At 51.6% G+C, this 18151-nt stretch overlaps 5 protein-coding genes across 5 annotated transcripts; 2 read left to right on the plus strand and 3 right to left on the minus strand.

The window, feature by feature from the left end:
• Nucleotides 1-3606: 3606 nt before the first annotated feature.
• Nucleotides 3607-6268, minus strand: Z517_08277 (uncharacterized protein; the record flags this gene model as incomplete). The annotated part of the gene is made up of 2 exons (XM_013426795.1): nucleotides 3607-5915; nucleotides 5974-6268. The coding sequence occupies 2 exons, from the start codon at nucleotides 6266-6268 to the stop codon at nucleotides 3607-3609; spliced, it is 2604 nt and encodes an 867-aa protein (XP_013282249.1).
• Nucleotides 6269-6904: 636 nt separating this feature from the next.
• Nucleotides 6905-8962, minus strand: Z517_08278 (uncharacterized protein; the record flags this gene model as incomplete). Its single annotated transcript, XM_013426796.1, has 4 exons — nucleotides 6905-8135; nucleotides 8186-8410; nucleotides 8463-8592; nucleotides 8644-8962. 4 exons carry the CDS (start codon nucleotides 8960-8962, stop codon nucleotides 6905-6907), a joined length of 1905 nt encoding a protein of 634 aa, XP_013282250.1.
• A 1301-nt stretch (nucleotides 8963-10263) lies between these two features.
• Nucleotides 10264-11201, minus strand: Z517_08279 (uncharacterized protein; the record flags this gene model as incomplete). Its single annotated transcript, XM_013426797.1, has 5 exons — nucleotides 10264-10475; nucleotides 10534-10716; nucleotides 10775-10909; nucleotides 10970-11012; nucleotides 11061-11201. 5 exons carry the CDS (start codon nucleotides 11199-11201, stop codon nucleotides 10264-10266), a joined length of 714 nt encoding a protein of 237 aa, XP_013282251.1.
• Nucleotides 11202-12306: 1105 nt separating this feature from the next.
• On the plus strand, nucleotides 12307-15205 carry Z517_08280 (uncharacterized protein; the record flags this gene model as incomplete). Its single annotated transcript, XM_013426798.1, has 4 exons — nucleotides 12307-12812; nucleotides 12871-12919; nucleotides 12973-15048; nucleotides 15119-15205. The coding sequence occupies 4 exons, from the start codon at nucleotides 12307-12309 to the stop codon at nucleotides 15203-15205; spliced, it is 2718 nt and encodes a 905-aa protein (XP_013282252.1).
• Nucleotides 15206-16002: 797 nt separating this feature from the next.
• Nucleotides 16003-17261, plus strand: Z517_08281 (uncharacterized protein; the record flags this gene model as incomplete). The annotated part of the gene is made up of 4 exons (XM_013426799.1): nucleotides 16003-16083; nucleotides 16263-16959; nucleotides 17013-17136; nucleotides 17210-17261. The coding sequence occupies 4 exons, from the start codon at nucleotides 16003-16005 to the stop codon at nucleotides 17259-17261; spliced, it is 954 nt and encodes a 317-aa protein (XP_013282253.1).
• Between the last annotated feature and the right edge of the window lie 890 nt (nucleotides 17262-18151).

Here is an 18151-nt window from a genome sequence, read left to right on the forward strand (position 1 = left end):
GCAGGACGCCATGGATCGGGCGTCGTCAAAGGAGCTGCATGTGGGAAGGGAGACAGCGGGCTTTTCAAGACTCAACCTGATGACTATAAGTTCTCCTTCTCTTTTGTGAGGTTCAATGGTGGACGTATTGCGTGACTTGAAAGTTGCTCTTCTGAGTGAGGATTTGTACAGGAATTGCATTTGGTTGTAGGAGTGGCCTTTTCATGAGACAGGGAGGCTGACGATGGTCTGTGTCTGTGGCTAGACGTTGCAGGACTTGGGAGCTGTTGTTGCATTCCCTCACCGATAGTGCAAGCAGTGTACCTGGGCAGGCGTTACAAGACAAGCAAGACAAGGCACACCAGGTAAGGTAAGGAAAGTCAATGTTGAGGTCAGAAGTTGGACAGGGTTCTAGGATGGCAAGGATGCTCAGGGTGCAGCCATTGACTGGCGGCGCGGGAGGTGAATGGCTGCATTGGCGAGTGGCCCTAATCCCATTTTGTCTGTCACCATCGTGAACGGCGTTCATTTCACACCCCTTCGCTACCACAAGCTCGCTAGACAGAAGGCTCCATATTTCTTACCTAGGAACCAGCCCTAGGCTATTACCTTTGCGTACAAGATCTCTTCCCCATCGCCACCGTTTCTTGCGTCTGTTGGCGTCACACTACGGAAGGACCAAAAAAAGCTGCCTCATCACTGCTGCGCTCTTATCACATCCTGCCGACCGCAGCTGTCAGCTGTTTGGCCCTCAACCTCCTTACTTCGAGACAACAGGTGGTAGCAAGCTAAGTTGAGGACGACCTCTTTGATGTCCAAGCTCCTTCAATGGCTGACGGCTTGCATGCAGTCCCAAATCGCAGTAAATGTCGCCTCCCGCATCTGACCACATTCCCGGGTCTTCCCCCCTCACTCTGCCAGGGTTGCCATTGTCTTCCACCTCTCAGGAACAGCAGTTTTCCCGCTCGCGGGTGTCACATTTCGGGGCTTTTGTGTTACGCTGCCAGTCTTTCCTTAGATTTGAATCGATGTTACTGCGCGATCCGCACCGAGATTTGGGTCATGCTTGGTGGCACATACTCACGGTTGTGCAACTCGTTCATCTGAGCTGTCTCCCCCAGCTCGCTCAGAACACTCAGCTCTGGACGTCACCCAATGTTAATCCACTCGAGCCTCCGATGAGTGGATTCCGCCAGGATCTGCCGCACAGAATCTGACTCGTCAACCGTTTGCGCCTGAGTCTTTTTGACCGCCTCGTCGTCTCCTCTGTGCAGGGCCCATCTCGGTCGAATCATGCACAAGTGCTAACGCAACCACTTTCCATGTATGATACACGTCAAAAACGCAATCACCAATAGTGACCCGGCAAATGGGCCTCTATGTTGGCCTGTGTCTCCCTCACAGAGCTGGGAGTCTGGGAACTGAGTGTGACCATGCCCGGTAGATCACTCGGAGACACGCTTTCCCCAGCCTGCGAAAGTTTGTTCAAAATAGGCCCCCTCGGAAAGTTCAAGAGAGGTGGGCATAGATCTCCAGGTCGCAGCAGCTGCCATACGCAGTGAAAGCAGATGTCGGACACGTGGCGTTGGTCAATCACGCCCTGTTCGTTCGGAAGCATATCAGTTGGCAACATCTTCCATAAAGGCTCTCTGCATCAATGTTGTACGTCAACACTTTAAAATTGCCTGGCATGCTGTCAAGTGCCCTAGGTCAGGTTGCTTCGCCCTAGTCCCCTCGAAACCGGAGAGGAGAAACTTTGCCTGGCCCTGCGGTAAATGCATAGGGGATTCGCGGCTCGTATGAGTGCTCTGGTGTCGAGTATTGGATAAGAGCACTGTTTGACTGCGCGTTGACAGCTTCCTAGGGAAAGTCTATATTGCAGAGGAGCCAACTAGGCTCCATCTCCATCTCCACGTATCGTTTCTCGCATTTCCACCAGCTGAGGCTTACACTCCCTGCGGTTCAATAGTGCGATCTTTTACAAGGACGGATCAACCGGGGCAATGCAAGGTTCTCTCCTTCGCGTCGATCGGTGAGTCTGGACTCGCCAGATATGGGAACGAGGCCCGAGTGCTCCTCCTGGGTGGGGAAGGGGTTTACTGTACCTCGTACTGGCTAGTATGTGCCAACGCCGCCACCAACTCATGCTTTCGTGGAGTCGTTGCCCCGAACAGACCATGGCTGTGCTAGCTGGAACCTACATGCGACTGCAACTAATCCCGAGTTGGACTTGGCTGGCACCTGGTCAGTGCGCATGAGGGCGATGAACTCAGTCATCTGGCAGTTCTACTGGGATCGACCGCATGCCGCAAAGTGAGGCTTTGGACTTGGCGATCTCATGGACATGCAGCGAACGTGTCATTTTTTGGGGTCTCACCAATAGCGAAAGATGCCGTGCGACACCGAAAGCGCCACACGGCCAATGTCAATTAGTGGAGTCCAGATCACAATTCATCCTTGGCCAGGATGGGAGGTTTGGACTTCGTGTTGGCGCGCAAATGTGTCCACTCGGAGGAAAGGCGCTATGATGGGCCTTTTTGTTTTCTTTTCGCTTGTTGGCCGGACTCTGCTTTTCAAGGTACGAGGAGTTTCCCCCGTCATTGCACATACCCTGCTGGTTTTAGCGCTTAGATCGACCTGCTTACCCACATATGTACATCAGACACACATTGCAAGGGATAGGGGAGAGACGGACAAGGATCGCTGAAACTCATCGGATCGCCGTGTAGCTCTCACAGAGCAACTTTGGCCATGCATGCACCTGTCCACTCGCCGTACCACGCGACGATTGACTGACTGCATTTTTCTGCACGGTGCTTTGGAACTTGTCTGTCAATCAACCTTGTCTGATGCACCGGTCCAGGAACACTTGACTTGACTGAACTTTGACTGCCGTTGAGCTCATCCCCCTTCCGATCGACCGACCAACCTACCGACCGTGTTTCCGTCTTGTTTTGCCATGACAGGACAGGACAAGACAGGCGAGGACAGGTGATTGATGAACTTTTTTTTTGACTGATATCTCCGCCGATTACCTCTGTGATTGACGGACGGATGGCTTTTATGGAACTTTCGGGCTTTCGAGACAAGGATAGAGGGAGAAAGCGAGAGGGAGAGCGAGGGAGACAGAGAAAGGAAGACTACATTTACAAACATCACAAGAGAAAGAAAAGGGAGGCGGGGGGAATAAGGCCGCTGGGTTTGAGGAGGGCTGGTCCGGGTAGGCAGGTACTGGGTTGATGATAAGGATATATGTATGCCTGTTTGTACCCATGATGGGTACATCTGTAGGATCACATATAGGGTATCCCTTCCGGAATTGCTTAGGTTGCCCTGCTTTGCTCTGCTTTGCTCTATGCCCCAGGTCGGGACTGGGGGCCACGGTCCACGATCCACGCGTCGCAAAGCGACAACTAGACTTGCAAGGACAGACGGTATACCCGGTTCAGTGGGCTGACTTGGGGGAAAGGTGAGCATTTGAAAGGATGTGAACGTATCTGTGCAGCTGTGCATCTCTTGTCGTATTGTATATACAAATATAGTATGTATGTTCATGCGTGTCAATCATCGGGTCTGGGGGACTGTCAGCCCATATCCTGTTTGCTCTAGACTGCCCTAGACTGGGTATCAGCCTCGATACATTAGGTTCGCAACCTTCAGAGCTTCCACTGCTCTGCGCTGCAGTATTTCCTTCTTGCCCTCCACACCCGTGGTTGAGGATATGCGCCAATCGGCCATCCTTTGCTCTCTGGGCATCCAAAATGGCTTGTACGGCGGCTCAGACTTGAGGAACATTATTCTCCTCAGCAGCTCTGAATCTCCTTTCTCCTCGTGACTAACAATATCGCCGTCAGGGGATACCGAACCTCTCGACTGTAACGCTGCGAGCTCATCGTCTTCACCCTCTTGGTATTTTGTAGCTGTAACATCCAACCCGGCAAGAAGTCTCTTTTCCTCTTGTTCGTCAATTTTGGTCCAAACGGCAATCTGATCTTGACGTGTTTGGCGAAATGTCTCATTCCAGAGCAATAGGTTTGCAACATTCTCCCCTTCTACCTGTTTGACTTGTAACAGGATCCACTTCAACAGTGTTGCCGACGTGCCTTGATCACCATATCGTGTGACGCCGACGTGCCACAACGCTCGACTGATGGCTGGCGAGACAGGTGCTCCATAGCGGCGCAGGAACAGATAGCACCAGTAGACTCTGCGGAGTGCAGCCCGGGGGGTGGCGACATTCGAAGTTGCAAATGAGAGGGCAAGATGACCTATCAGATCAATTACTTCATCTCTGCTGGGTAAGCTCCAATCGCTCGACGCATCTTCTGGTTTTGAAGACGAGACTGTTTTACTTCCCACTGGAGTGCTGAGATTCGCAAACGTACCAGTTCGAAGGGATGGCCTTGGAACAAGAAGGTGAGGTGTCCTTAACGCTAACTTGAACAGCGGATTGGTCTCCAGGAGGTGGCAGACAAAGCCAAACGATGCTGTGCTTTTGTGTATCATCCTCCGTGATAAGATCTTGAAGGCTGAAAGATCTTTGTTTGAACTCTCGATCAGCTCTGCCAATGCCTCGTGGCCTGCAAGGTGAGCATTCTGGATGCGTTTATCGATCAAGCTTGGAGATAAGCCCGGTTTCAATATCGACTGGCCAGTGCATTTACTGTCCAACGCAGGTAGCAGTTCCTCTGCTCTGCTCGATAGTCTCGCAAGATTTCGAAGGAGGATGTGGTTGTTCGGCAGAGCCATACAAGCAGGATCAAGAACAGCGCGATCCAGGAAGTCTTCAGTAAACTCTGGTATCGACCGCAGCAGGTTTTCAAAGAGGTCGAGAAACCGCATCCCGTCCTCTATTTTCACGGATTGTTGACGATCTGAAGAGAGATGCATTGCAGTCCAGGCAAATGCCAACAGACGTTGATCTTGTAGTAGGGAGCTTCTCGTAGATTGCGCAGAAGCCCACGCTTCCTCTGTCAGAGAGACATTATAACCTGGTGATCCAAGAATGGCCAGCGTACCACACCAGTGGTGCCATAGGTACTTGTACAGCATCGTGCGGGATTCCATCGACATGGTCAGCAACTTCTCCGTTATATCAACCAGGGCGAGCTGTAAAACCTCCGAGTCGGCCTCTGCCAGCCTTTCGGCGAGTATTCGTCCTACTTTCTCGTGAAGATTGTGTTGACAGGCATAATGGAGCTGTTTCAGCGTAATCCGACGAATGACGGGAATGTCAGACTTCGGTGCCCATGGGAGGAGACGCCACAATAACTTCCGGCACCAGCCACGGTAGTATCTCAGTGTCGCAAACTTCGAGAAGAGTCCGGCCAGAAAGGGCGGCCCAAGGTCGGTAATGCGCAAAATTGTAGAGCGATCGAGCGATTCCAGAATTCCGTAGATCAGGTACATTTGAGCATTGGCCTTCACCTTTTTCTTCTTGCCGTGGGTGTCGGTTAGCCGCACCTCCGTTAGACTGACCAACTCGCTAATGACCTCCTTCAGATCATTTACGTTGAGTAGGCCTAGTTCAGTAGCAGAACAAAGAGCATCATGCAAGACTCCCCAGGAGGTCGCGTCCCAAGTACGACCGAGAAGGCCGCGCATTAATTCAAGGATATATGATGTTCCCGGTGGATGAAATATTGGGTCGCATATGTACGATGCGATCTCGTGTATCTGGAATTCCGCCTCGAGGATATGTTTCGGTATCGCAGCTCGAACATGACGATTTTCACGCAGATTGACTCCTCCATCCTGAACCCAGTCTTTAATTTCGACTAGGGTTTTGCAGTGGGACAGTTGATTCGTCTCGTTTTCAGATGTTTTCCTCGACTTTGATATTGTCTCTTCTGGTTGGCGTGCGATAATCGCGGGCTTTGTGAGGGCGGGCGAGCTTTCAAAGGGAAAAAGCCATGACGGTAGGACTCGCGGAGAAGCTACAGGTCACACAGTAAGATTAGTTTCTTCGAGCGATTTGCCTCATGAGGTGCATACCTGAGTCTGCGGCCTCTCCATGCTGGGGAGACTGCCACCAAGCTAGCTTGTTCGCAGAGCTTCCGAGGACAATTGAAGGATCAGCTGCGATACCCCCGGGGCTGGCATATGCCAGACTTGTATTTTTGCGTCTCGCAGCGCGCCGCTGTGCCTCCAGGGGACCAGGCACGCTGCTGCCATACCGCTTGTGGTGACCGAACCGATTGAAGGTGTCTGTCAAGAGTGCGTCGGATATCCACACAAACCTCGGAGTTTGGTTCGAGATGCAGCTCGCTGCAGAAAGACTTTTAGTCATAACATTAGGGCGATGGCAAACAACACCGCAGCACGCGACTGAGGTTGAGCGGTGGTGATAGTCTGTGGAAGATCATGTCAATTAAGCACGAGTCGACGAGGCTTTGCCGAACGGAAGCGGAAAATAGTTGCTCATATCGTGCTAATGCTGCACCGTAGGTACTACGAACGACCTGCTCCTCCGTAGCTGCACATTCACGTGACATTCTGACATTCACATATTGCAGTCATTCCATTGGACCTCTGCACTTTATTTCAATAAATCATCAACACCATAGGACTATTCACGATGCAGGCATGTTGGAAAGGTTAATAACACTTTGAAATTCCCTATGACCGACCATACCTAATCACCTACCCATTCCCACCCATGTAAAACACCGTTTCCCACTATTCCTCCAGCCACCAGATGATCCGTCTCCTCTATAAGCCCCCTATTTTACTCCAGCCAAATATGTACTCATCCAAGACCTCCTCCCGGGTATCTCTGTATTTTGTCGTAGCGCCATATTCCTGGCAAATCTTTGCTGGTGATTATTCGTCCCTAAATGTCAGTAAACTCGTTCCCTGTCATTCATTAGTGCGCCAATGTCAATGCAATACTGCCCTGCTGCCAATAATCCCCCTAGCTCTGTGTCTAGAATACTTCACGTCCTCGAATCCGGAAAGGCGTCGTAACTGGCGTAGATGTGGTGGTAGACGTCATAGTGGTGGTCTCGGTGACAGATTGTGTGGTTGTCACAAATGCTGTCGAAATGCCGGCTGGAAAACCATCAGCCAGGGCTAAGCTTGTCGAGATAGCGATATTCATGTTATCGCCTGTATCGGCAGGAGCGGGAGTCGCTATTGTCGTGAGAGTGGTGCCTGGAAGGCCTGCGACTTGCGAAAAGGCCGAAGATGCACTGGTAGGAGTGGGCGTGTCCGTGGTCGTAGGAGTTACGCTTGAGAATAGCGGGCCAGTATTCCTTGGAGTCACAGCGGCGTACAAGGTAATGGTCCTCATACCATTTCTGAATGGCCTCGGACCTCCATCAGGACAAGGGTCGACGTATATCGATCTCCCGGCAGACACCATTGACTGCAAGCTTGGGTCTGCCGACAAAAACGTGGATGTGACATCCGGGGCGCTGCTTAGAGCGACTAAATTCGTCGGTACACCATTGGGTCCCGTCACGGTGATGGTAACCCACTCGGTGACTGTGGTAGTTGCTAGCCCGCCATTCGATCCCATGGTCGAAGTGAACTGGCCGAAGGATGTCACAGTAGGTGAGATCGGAGGTAGATCAGAGGTTGACAGGCCAGTTGAGGGGGAGGAGGTCGTGGTTGTGGTCGTCGTGGTCGTCGTGGAGGAAGAGACACTTGTAGCCACTGCATCGATTGTATTTGGAGTCGATATGCTGGATGTTTCGGTCGTGGTTGACATGGTAGATTCTGTGGTTGTCGTCGTAGCATCTGAAGAAGAGGTAGTCGTGGTAGATGTGGAGCTTGAAACTGGTATTTGGTTTGCTGGGTCCGGTGAGTGCGAGTTAAGAGGACAGAGGATTTGTTCAGCCAAGCCAGGGCCAGATGTGATAGGATTACAACCAGGCAAAGCTGAAATCATTCCGTGCACCGGCTCGTCAAACACTGATGGCTGTTCGAGGCAGTCACGTGGGAAGTTGGTATCGTCGCTGGGAGCGATGTGAGAGCACGCGCTCACCACCCCGCCGTTGTCTGTGTAGAGACAGTCTTGGACTGCACCATCTAGTATGTCCATGGTCCAGCCGTTCAAGAAATCGCCATGGAAGCCGTAACCAGTATCATCACCATTGGAGAAGACAAATTTGCCACCGCCCGATTGGTCAACCGCGTTTGTCCAGTAAAGAACCCTGTATTTGAAGTAAGCTTCGGACCATCGCGGTACTGGGAGAGTGCTAACTCGAAAAATAGGCCAGGAATAGGAACCGGATGGGAAGGAGGGCAGACACCGTAGTCGATGCCTGACAAGTATGCGACGTGGGCGCTGTTTTCGAGATAAAGATTCACTCCATCCCAGCAGGACTGAAAGTTGATCTGAGCTCGCATGCCATTGACACAGTCGGATCGAAACATATAGTGTTCTTCTGGAATATCGTTAGCTTCGTTAATGCAGCGGAAACTTACCCTGTCCAGAGGTTAGCAGCTGATGCTTTACGGTTATGCAGGGAAATACGAACCTATCGGCCACAGGCCTGGTATCCATGTATGTCAAGGTCGTATTGTCGTAGGATCGCTGTCGAGTGTCGCCCGTGATCATCTTGAATCCGGGAGGGAATGGGACCGTGTTGGAAGAGTTGCCCCCGCGACCTCATTGAATAATCAGTAATCAAACGATTTGGAGGTGGATGCTCTGCGTACCGACGTAATATACTGTCATTCCGTAGTTGGGCACTTCCTCGAACGAGCCGTTTGCGTGAGCAAAGTATAGTTGTGGGGTCCAATAGGCCGATTTGTCCTCCTGGACTTCGCATGTCGAACAGGTCGAGGTTTGGAGAGAATCGAAGGTGGAGAATTGGTTGACATCTGGGCAGTCAGCATAATGGTCGACCTTGGAGCTCACTGTACTGACTGCTACCGCCTGCAAACTTATGCACATGTCCAGACACATCGCCCGGGTTAAGAATGGGATCCACTCGAGAAGTCTGAGAAACGCTGCAGGCCATGCGCCAGTAGGCATGTGAGAGGCTGGGTAGCAATGCGAGGGGCCATAGGGACTGTGAAAAGTCCAAGAACTTCATATTAGAAGAGTAAAGCTGAGCGGAAATTTAGACGTTGATTCAAATGGACAGAAGAGGAAGAAGTTATGTCCACACAGCAGAGGTGAGCAGCGTCCATATACAATGAACAGAAGAGCCTCTCTGATATCTCCGTAAACAAGCAATAATGACGACGATGTTCAGCAGCACGCTTCGCTCCATATGCACCTAGGCCGGCAACAGACTTACCTGGTGGGGAAAACAATGCCAGGATATTCACGAGGCCTTTTGCCTTTGAACTCTAATTCCAAAACAACCTAACCAACAACAGCAAATGTGGCAGCAGTTGTACGTGAGTAGAGCCTGGATTCCCCGTTGCTGCCGAGGACTGGCTTCCTAGTCGGTGGCAGAGTTGAGCAGTAAGCAGTTATAATCCCCGGCATCTTCAGAGTCAGAGTTCAGGACTCGTAATGACGTTGACAGCAATAGAAGCAAAGAAGATATGATGAACATGCCAAACGCAGGGGATCGACGTGCCAGGTTGGCTTGTTCATGCCCATATCTAACAGGTATTTATGTCGCAAGATTGACAGACCTCGATCCGGCCTTTATGAGCGCACGAGACACCCCGGGTTGGAGCTGCAACTGAGGTAAGTCCTTGACAAAAGACTGGAGGCGTACGTGGACACGGAATCTTGGTTGAACGAAGCAAGAAATCAAGGAGGAGCAACTAGCGCTGCTGGTGGATTTGGACCCCTTCACCTCGTGCTCGCGTGGAGCTTGCGATGTGGAGTATGGGTGTCGACACTGGGTTACCTCGATGGGAAGAAAGACCTTCAGATTGCTTGGTCGCTGGGGCGACAATCGAGGAGAGTCGTCGCCTCTAGAGAGGAGCAAGTGTTTGTTGACAACCTGGCGGCAGCTGAAGAAAAGACTTGAAGTGGCGTTGAACTAAAGTCGGAGGGAGTCCGATGAACCATTCGTGAACCCAAACCTTGGTACAAGATTCGCTTCATGATTGGCTCCGATCAACTCAACCAATTTCCCCAGATCTCGGCTAATTGGGCGAGCAGGAGAATCGTCTTGTCGTCTCAAATCAACGCGCGAATTTGGCGAACTGTCGCAATTGCGATCGCCTTGTGGGAAGCGGAGGGTCCAATCTCTTCGGCTATCACGTCCCCTCTCGCTAGTGAACAAGCAGAAGATCGAGAATGTAGTGAAGACGTCAAGGTGGGGATGGCATGGACCCAAAAGTAGGTACGGAGTATATATCCATTATTGTCTATCCAAAACTGCGCAAGCTGACGTGGAAGGCGTCTCCCTTCTTTCTGGGGAGAGCAACTCTTGTAATCGGGTCCATCGCGTCGACAACTGCAGGGTCACCAGGATTATTCCTCACACTCTTAACTTCTTCGTTTACCGGCCAGCCAAAGATGCCAGTGAAGCTAAGCACCTTGGCTCCAGGGGCGTTATCATCTGGAAGCGTTTCGACAACTGATGTCCAAGTTAGTCGACCAGGGGAGTCCGTTCCACTCTTGACAATAATACTCACCCCAACCGCTTGCGTATCCACTGCAGGCAGTTTTGGTTGTGTAGAATTTTGCAAGGTGGAGGAACGAGTCCTCCAATGCCGATTTCTGCTCTTGACTTGCATCCTCTGGCACCCTGAAGGATTCTACCGCAGTGACAGACGCTTGATAGACACTCGTAGCATCAGAGGTGAAGTTTACGTGCGCTGGCCACTTTCAGCCCTCTTCCCGGCAAGAATAAAGTAGCATCTTGGACGAACTCACTGACAACTGGAGGTCCATTGTCGAAGGTGATCACATTGACCAGGTTTTCTTGCATAGCCGCAAAGTTTTGGCTGTTGACCAGGTCTTGGTGGTGTTTGATGTCCTCCCAGTCTTTCACAGGATTAGCGGCTCCATCTAGACTGCGGAGCAGCTGGACAAGGGGTGAATGGAAAGTTGATTTTCACCACAGCTTACCAACCACAACGACGAGGGCACTTGGATCTTCGTCTTGAATACCCTTGACATAAAATTAGGACGTTGGTCATGCTCCAAGTGCCATTCTTACCCAAAAACCACGAAGAAATCCCGGCTGTTGCTTCACTATGTCCAAAGTCTTCTGGAGGAATTGGGCAGCCGAGGAGCCAGCCTTCCTGGGGTCTTGTCCAGCGATCAGAGAGAACTGCGCAATTTCCGTTGCAATCGGCATGGTGGTGTTATTTGGCCAAAGACTGTGTCGATGCAGACTCGATAACCAGCTTTGTCTTTTCCGTTTTCCTGCAATATGTTGAAGCTGATCAAAGCAGTCCATTGTGTCGAATATATGTGTGGCACCAAGGCTGTAGCGGACCGCTCTCCGCTGGCCTTGCTTACCTTTTGACAAATCCTTGGGGCCAAGTGATTGAATGCGTACTCGTACTTGTTAGAGGACTTTGGGGACATTGAACATTTGAGGACGTCAACCCAGCACCGTTGGCTCCAACGTGTGCAGTCTTCCAACCCATCGGCCTAATCCTCCATCATTTATCAGTGTTGCACGCTTCTGCAATCAGCTCAAGCCCAAATGTGGTCATCCATGCATCTTTCAATCCTGCTGAGGCTTGTTGTTTCTCGGCAAAGCTTTAGCCAGCATTTTCGTTTCCGGCTCTTTTCGCAGCGGCTGAGTCAGCTCTCGCTCTACCCACAGCATGACCGTCGAAGAGCTAGCAACCAGCTAGTAGTGGCGAGTCAGCATTGCCGCCTATACGACGCTTGATGTCGGGGGGAAGCGGGGACTAGTATGACGGGTGATAGGAGGACAGGAGAGCGACACCTCTAGGATAATGTGACAGAAAGCCCAAGAGATGGATTCCGTCCGGGTGGCCTGTTTGCCTTTGAATCATGATGCTAATAAGGGCCAATGGTGGTGCCGATAGAGGCAATGGAGCCAATAGAGCCCGACACCAAAACGACCAAGTCTGCTGAGCAAAGACAAAGTCGCACGTGCCTCCACTTCCAGTCAGCCAATCCTTTGCGCCGCCCAACGACATCAAGCCATCGCGTCGAACTCATCAACCCTTTCCCGATATCTTACCTCTGCCCGTGAAACTCGCCTCAATATCCTTTTCTAACACCTGGCTCTCCTCAAGTGCTTTCTCCCGCCGACGGCGAGGGTTGATCGAGTCCCAGTCCTCTGGACAACGAGCGCAACGTCGATCTCGGCCTGCCTTGAGTTATTCTCCATCTTACCCCGCGGATCCCCTTGGCAGATCTCGCGGTGCTTCGCAATATAACGTGCCATTTTCGATCCTGCTGCATTTCTCACCCTGAGCGATATGGATACCTCACCTCCGTCCGACGGTCGCGGTGCAGCCGACGAGAAGCAAAAGCCTGCCGGTCAAAATAGGGTGCGCCGACGAAACCGAATGATCACGTCGTGCCTTGAATGTCGCCGGAGAAAGCTAAAGTGTGACAAGCTGCATCCTTGTACTAATTGCAGCAAGTTCTCGCGCGACTGTCTCTTTCTAGCGCCGGCTCTTGATTCGGTCTCGCAGCAACGTCTCAACGAGATCAAGGAGAAGATGGGATCTCTGGAACGAGTGCTTGAGCAGGACGTCGCGCGCAAGGAAGGGAGGGTCGCCACGAGCTCGTCTCAAAGTTCAGAACGGAGAACCTCAGCCGACCTTCCTGGAGGCGAGGACAGCAGCTCTGACAATGAAGCTGCCGTCCCGGACGACGAAAAAGGCCTTGAGCCAACCCCGCTAGCAGTCATTGATGCTGCTTACGAGGACGATGCTAATGATGATGTCCTGGATCTGGGGATCCGAATTGGAAAAATGCGGTAAATTCTCATCTGCAGCATGATCGTTGAGGGATTAGACGGGCTGACCAACATCAAGGCTAACGGAGAGATTGGGTGGCTTTTTCCGACCCAGACTACATGAAGAGGTAGGTGCAACAATGGCGCGCGTACAAGTCTCTGCGATTGACATAGCCTTCAGATGGACATCACCCTCTCAGAACCTACCAGTGATCGTCGCACACCCAACGAGAAGCTCTCTGCCATGCCTCAACTCCCGGACCACGACAGTGACTTCCTGGCTCCCGGGCCTTCGTACATTGCCCCAGGCTCTGGGTTCCTGTTTGGGGATGTTGGCAGCAAGAGGTCCTTGATCAACTTCTTACCGGCAAAAGCTGCGGCCGACATTCTGGTGCGCAACTATTTTGACAACGTGCACTTTATTGCTCGTGTCGTTCATTGGCCAAGCTTCCAGCTGCACTACGACAACTTCTGGACGGCGGTACTCGCCGGTCTCGAACCCCCTGCGTGGCAACAGTCTATCGTCCTCTCGGTCCTCTTCTCGGCTGTGGCGAGCATGCCTGAGTCAGAGGTCACAGCTATTTTTGCCCGCCCCAAGAGCACGATACTCGGTAATTTCCAGACCGGCACTGAGGTGGCCCTGAGCAAAGCACAGGTTCTAAGAGCGACTAAAATAGAAACCTTGCAGGCGCTCGTGGTCTACCTTATTCCCATGTGTCGAGACCAGCTCTCCCGTGCTCACTCGGTGATTGTCGGTATGGCTGTTCGTCTCGCGGAATGTATGGGTCTGCATCGCGATCCGGAGGCAATTTATGGCCTGTCGCCAGTCGAGTGTCATGTCCGACGCATCATATGGTTTCAACTTTGCTTCCTGGATTTCCGCACATGCGAGTCTCAAGGGCCGCGACCGGGCATTAAGCGAGAAGACTATGATACGAAGTTTCCACTCAACATCAATGATGCAGATCTCCTCGTTGCGAGACCTCAGGAGGCCAAGGACAAGTGGACAGACATGACCATGTCACGCATACACTTTGAATGCACCGAAATGCAGCGAGTGGTATGGTACGATCGCATTCGTATCGAAAAGAAAAGGGCGTCATTGACTCACGTCCTGAGCAAAGTGGAATCTTTCCGCAAAGCTATGGAGGCCAAATACAACCCCATTTTAAATACCGAAGTGCCCATTCAGAGATACGCCCAGTTGCTGATGAATCTTATGGTTCAGCGGATGTATGTTATGATATTGCATCGGTACCTGAACAACTCACGCAACAAAGTGCCCGAGAGGCTCGCGAATCTCACGATGCAGAGCGGACTGCTCGCCATGGAGAATGCTGTCGCGATGGAACGAATGCCAGAACTCAGGAAATGGAAGTGGTACAACGGGGCATACCAGCAGTGGCATATCGCCTTCTTGCTATTATCAGTGATTTATGAACAGCCCACACTTCGAGATGCCGAACGGATATGGAATGTGATCGACTTCGTCTTTGAACCGGATCTCTCTCTGTCCCGGACTCAACGAGCCAGAGCCATCATTGCAGCAGTTAGAGATCGAACAGCCGTATATCGAGATCTTCGCAGGATACGGGTTCCTGTCAGTATGAAGGATGGTCTGGATAAACACCGCAAGCGCTCCGAATCGTCGAAAGACCAAGGTCAAATTGATTCAACCGACTCGTCGTTACAATCATCGGCCACCACATCCACACCACCACCGAATGCGGGTAGAGGAGAAATGAGATTCTCGGGCGACCAGTCCTGGAGCTTTGATACGCCTGCAACGATGTATGTTGACGCAAAATACTTACCACCTGCAGATGCTAGCCATCTCTCGCAATTTGTATCCTCACAGATTTCGGCACCGCCTTCTGCCCGGCAAAAATCGCCGCTGATATCGCAATCCAGGGGACAACCACAACCGCAGCAAACACCGCCGCGGACAGACGCGACTCAGCCTTCGCCAGGTCAGCAGATTGACTTCAATAGCCCCAGCGATTCGGGGACAAATGATTCCTGGCCGCCACTGATCACGACCGATCAAGTCAGCTGGCGAACTGTCTTGGGACCTGGTCCACAGACTTCGCCGCCTCCTCAAGCGATCCAGTCACTTCCTGGAGTGGTACCAAGACAGGGCTCATCCGGGGGTGGCAGTCCCTTTGGGATCAATTCGGGATTTCCCAGCGATCAGATCAACATCCCTCAATTTCAGAATGGCAATCGAAATGATTCTGTCATGCTCGACATCGATTGGGTAAGTGCGCCCGTCTGCAAACCATTAACTGATACATTTCAATGCAGGGCTGACATGGAACATCTCACAGGCCGAATGGGATCAACTGTTCCCGCAAGATAGCAATAATGGCGTTCTTGGACCGTCCCAACATTATGGAATGGGACTGCCATCATAGACAGAAGATGAAGGAATTGGGATCGGTTTCATGTGAATGCGTCATGTAGATATACCGACCCGGGAAAAGGTCTGAATTGTTTCTACTGCTCAAAAAGGACATTGTCCAGGCCGTTGGTTGGCTGAGTGAGATGTTCGAAGTGGATGAATAAGCAGGCGCTAGCTCCGGACAAGCTTTTCGGTGCATGATGTCAGTGGCCCCCGCCCGGAATTGCCGGCTCTCGCGAACCTTATTGGGAATAGTTTGTCCTGAGGCGCTGGGGGCAATCAGGGCCTCCAGGGCCAACATGGCCGGATGATGATGTTATGGTCGCACTTCCGCACTTCACATGCACCGAACTCCCCCACGCGCATCGAATCAACTTGCTGAGATCTCGCTATTTCTTCGAGCTCCCCAATCCGCACAACAAGGGGAGCTCTTACGGCTGCTGCGGCATACGCGGCTACAATGAGCCATATCGAGACAGCTTGCCTCCCTTATTTACTTTTGGCCTTTTCCTGACGTCCTCTGTGTGCAACTCTTGTTCTTCCGTCTTCCATTTTCTCGCGACTTGTAAGAACTGGTCAAGAGTCAATTCCTGAATCTCCTCTCACCGCCTATTTCTCTTGCTGCTGGGCTTTCTAGTTTGGTATCCAACTTTTACCTTGTCTTTGTTATTGACGTTGCCGCACGTGCTCAGTGGTAGAACCAGGAACTCAACTAAAGCAATATACCTGAAGAAGATCGCTTCTTAATATCCAAGGATTTCCGTCCATACCCTTGAAATTCCATCCTAAGAGCCAATTCAATTGACCACAATGGCGACACAAACGTCTCTCAAGCCACCCTCTGCCGAGGTGCTCAAGAAGTATCCATTTGGAAAGATCGAACCGAATTCAGTACGTACTCTCCGTCGAGTGACCTTAGTGACGGCCGAGTCAACGTAAACACGTTGTTTGAGCTCAGTGGTTGTGTGCCTGCAGCCTCAGATTCAGACTCTGAGACATCCGCCCTGCCCAGATTTATTGCTTTGGTCTCTACCTTGAGATAGAGAAGAAGCTAACCGCTCTCTTACCAGACCAAGTACTTCGCTGCATGCATGTTCGGTGGTGTCGTGGCATGCGGACCTACACACACTCTTGTCACCCCTCTTGACTTGGTCAAGACCCGCCGTCAAGTCGACCCGAAGATCTATAAATCAAACCTTCAAGGATGGAGTTCTATTTATGCAAAAGAAGGAGTTCGTGGAGTGTTCTTTGGCTGGACTCCCACGTTCGTTGGCTACTCCTTCCAGGGTCTTGGGAAGTACGGCTTTTACGAAATCTTTAAGCATCTGTACGGCGACAACATGTTCCCCAACAGCAACCGCACTCTGGTCTACCTGGGTGCCAGCGCCTCGGCAGAATTCATTGCCGACATGCTCTTGTGTCCATGGGAGGCCATCAAAGTCCGTATGCAAACGACGCTGCCTCCCTACGCGAACAACTTGAGGGAGGGCTGGACCAAAATCGTCGACAAGGAGGGCATTGCCGGCTTGTACAAGGGCCTTTACCCCCTGTGGGGCCGCCAAATCCCGTACACGATGTGCAAGTTTGCGACCTTTGAAGAGACTGTCAAGCTCATCTATCGACAACTCGGCAAGCCCAAGGAGAGCTACAACAGCCTACAACAGACAGGTGTAAGTTTCCTGGCTGGTTATATTGCCGGTATTGCCTGTGCCATTGTCAGTCACCCTGCCGATGTCATGGTCAGCAAGCTGAACTCGGATCGTCAACGTATGTCCTGCCAATTCCCTGTACTATTGTGAATTTGTACTCACTCATTCTAGCTGGTGAATCTGCGGGGAAAGCCATGAGCCGCATCTACGGCAACATTGGGTTCATGGGTCTCTGGAACGGTCTACCAGTCAGAATCGTCATGATTGGAACGTTGACCGGGTTCCAATGGCTGATGTATGTTTTTGTCCTAATCCCTCAAATTGACTCCACGTTGGTCGGAGAAGAGACAAGCTGACTGGTGTTACAGCTACGACTCCTTCAAAGTCTGGCTCGGTCTGCCCACCACTGGTGGTCACTAGAATATCAGACGTGCGACCTTTCGAGAGCAGCATCACCGATTCGACTCCGCTATGCAAAAATGACCTAATCCATTCGATTCCACGACCCCGAGCGCGCCAGCTATGAGCGGACTTTGCCAACGAATGATGCCCCGAACCATGCCTCGGCGAAGTGATATTTATGACCATGTCCAGACCTTTCTTGCCTCGAGAACCTTGACTGCTTACCTCCTTCGTGAAGCCTTTTCTTCAGAATAACCCGCCTTTATCACAGTGCAGGAAGCGCTCGCAGAGTCGTTCCAGGGGTGCTTGCTCTGACGCGAGACAATACGACACCACGCCCAGGCGGGTGTAGAATGAGAGCTCCAGGCGACCACTACGAGGATCACGACGATGATGCTAAGAAGAAGACGAAGGGTGACATCAGCTCTCCAGGAGATCTAAGCGCAATTCACGACCACCCGTCTTTCGCCACTTAGCAAAACCGAGCTCGTCTCTTCCCTATCATCTCACCCACACCCTGGCCTCTTCAAACCTGGCTCCATGATAAAGAGGGTTTAAAGGCAGAAGACACAGTCGCAAGACACGGGAGGCATCCTCGCTGATATTCATCTGTTGTCCATTCCATACTTCAAACCTTTTATTCCTCTTGGAAAGTCTGCGGGAAAGAGGGGGAGAGCCAGACACCCCATCCCGCTCGAGTCTCAAATAACATCAGATTTTACTGCGTATGACTAGCTGGTAGATAGGTAGGCAGGTAGGCACTGTATGTAGTTAGAGCAACTTTGCACAAGCACCGAGACCTCAAGTCCCATTTAAAGAATTCGCGGGGAAGATGAATACATAGAAATTGTCTATATGTCAATCCGTATATCCAGCAAGGCAATGAATTCTCTCTCTCACTCCCCCCC

Source organism: Fonsecaea pedrosoi, assembly GCF_000835455.1.
Source record: "Fonsecaea pedrosoi CBS 271.37 unplaced genomic scaffold supercont1.5, whole genome shotgun sequence".
Lineage (NCBI taxonomy): Eukaryota > Fungi > Ascomycota > Eurotiomycetes > Chaetothyriales > Herpotrichiellaceae > Fonsecaea > Fonsecaea pedrosoi.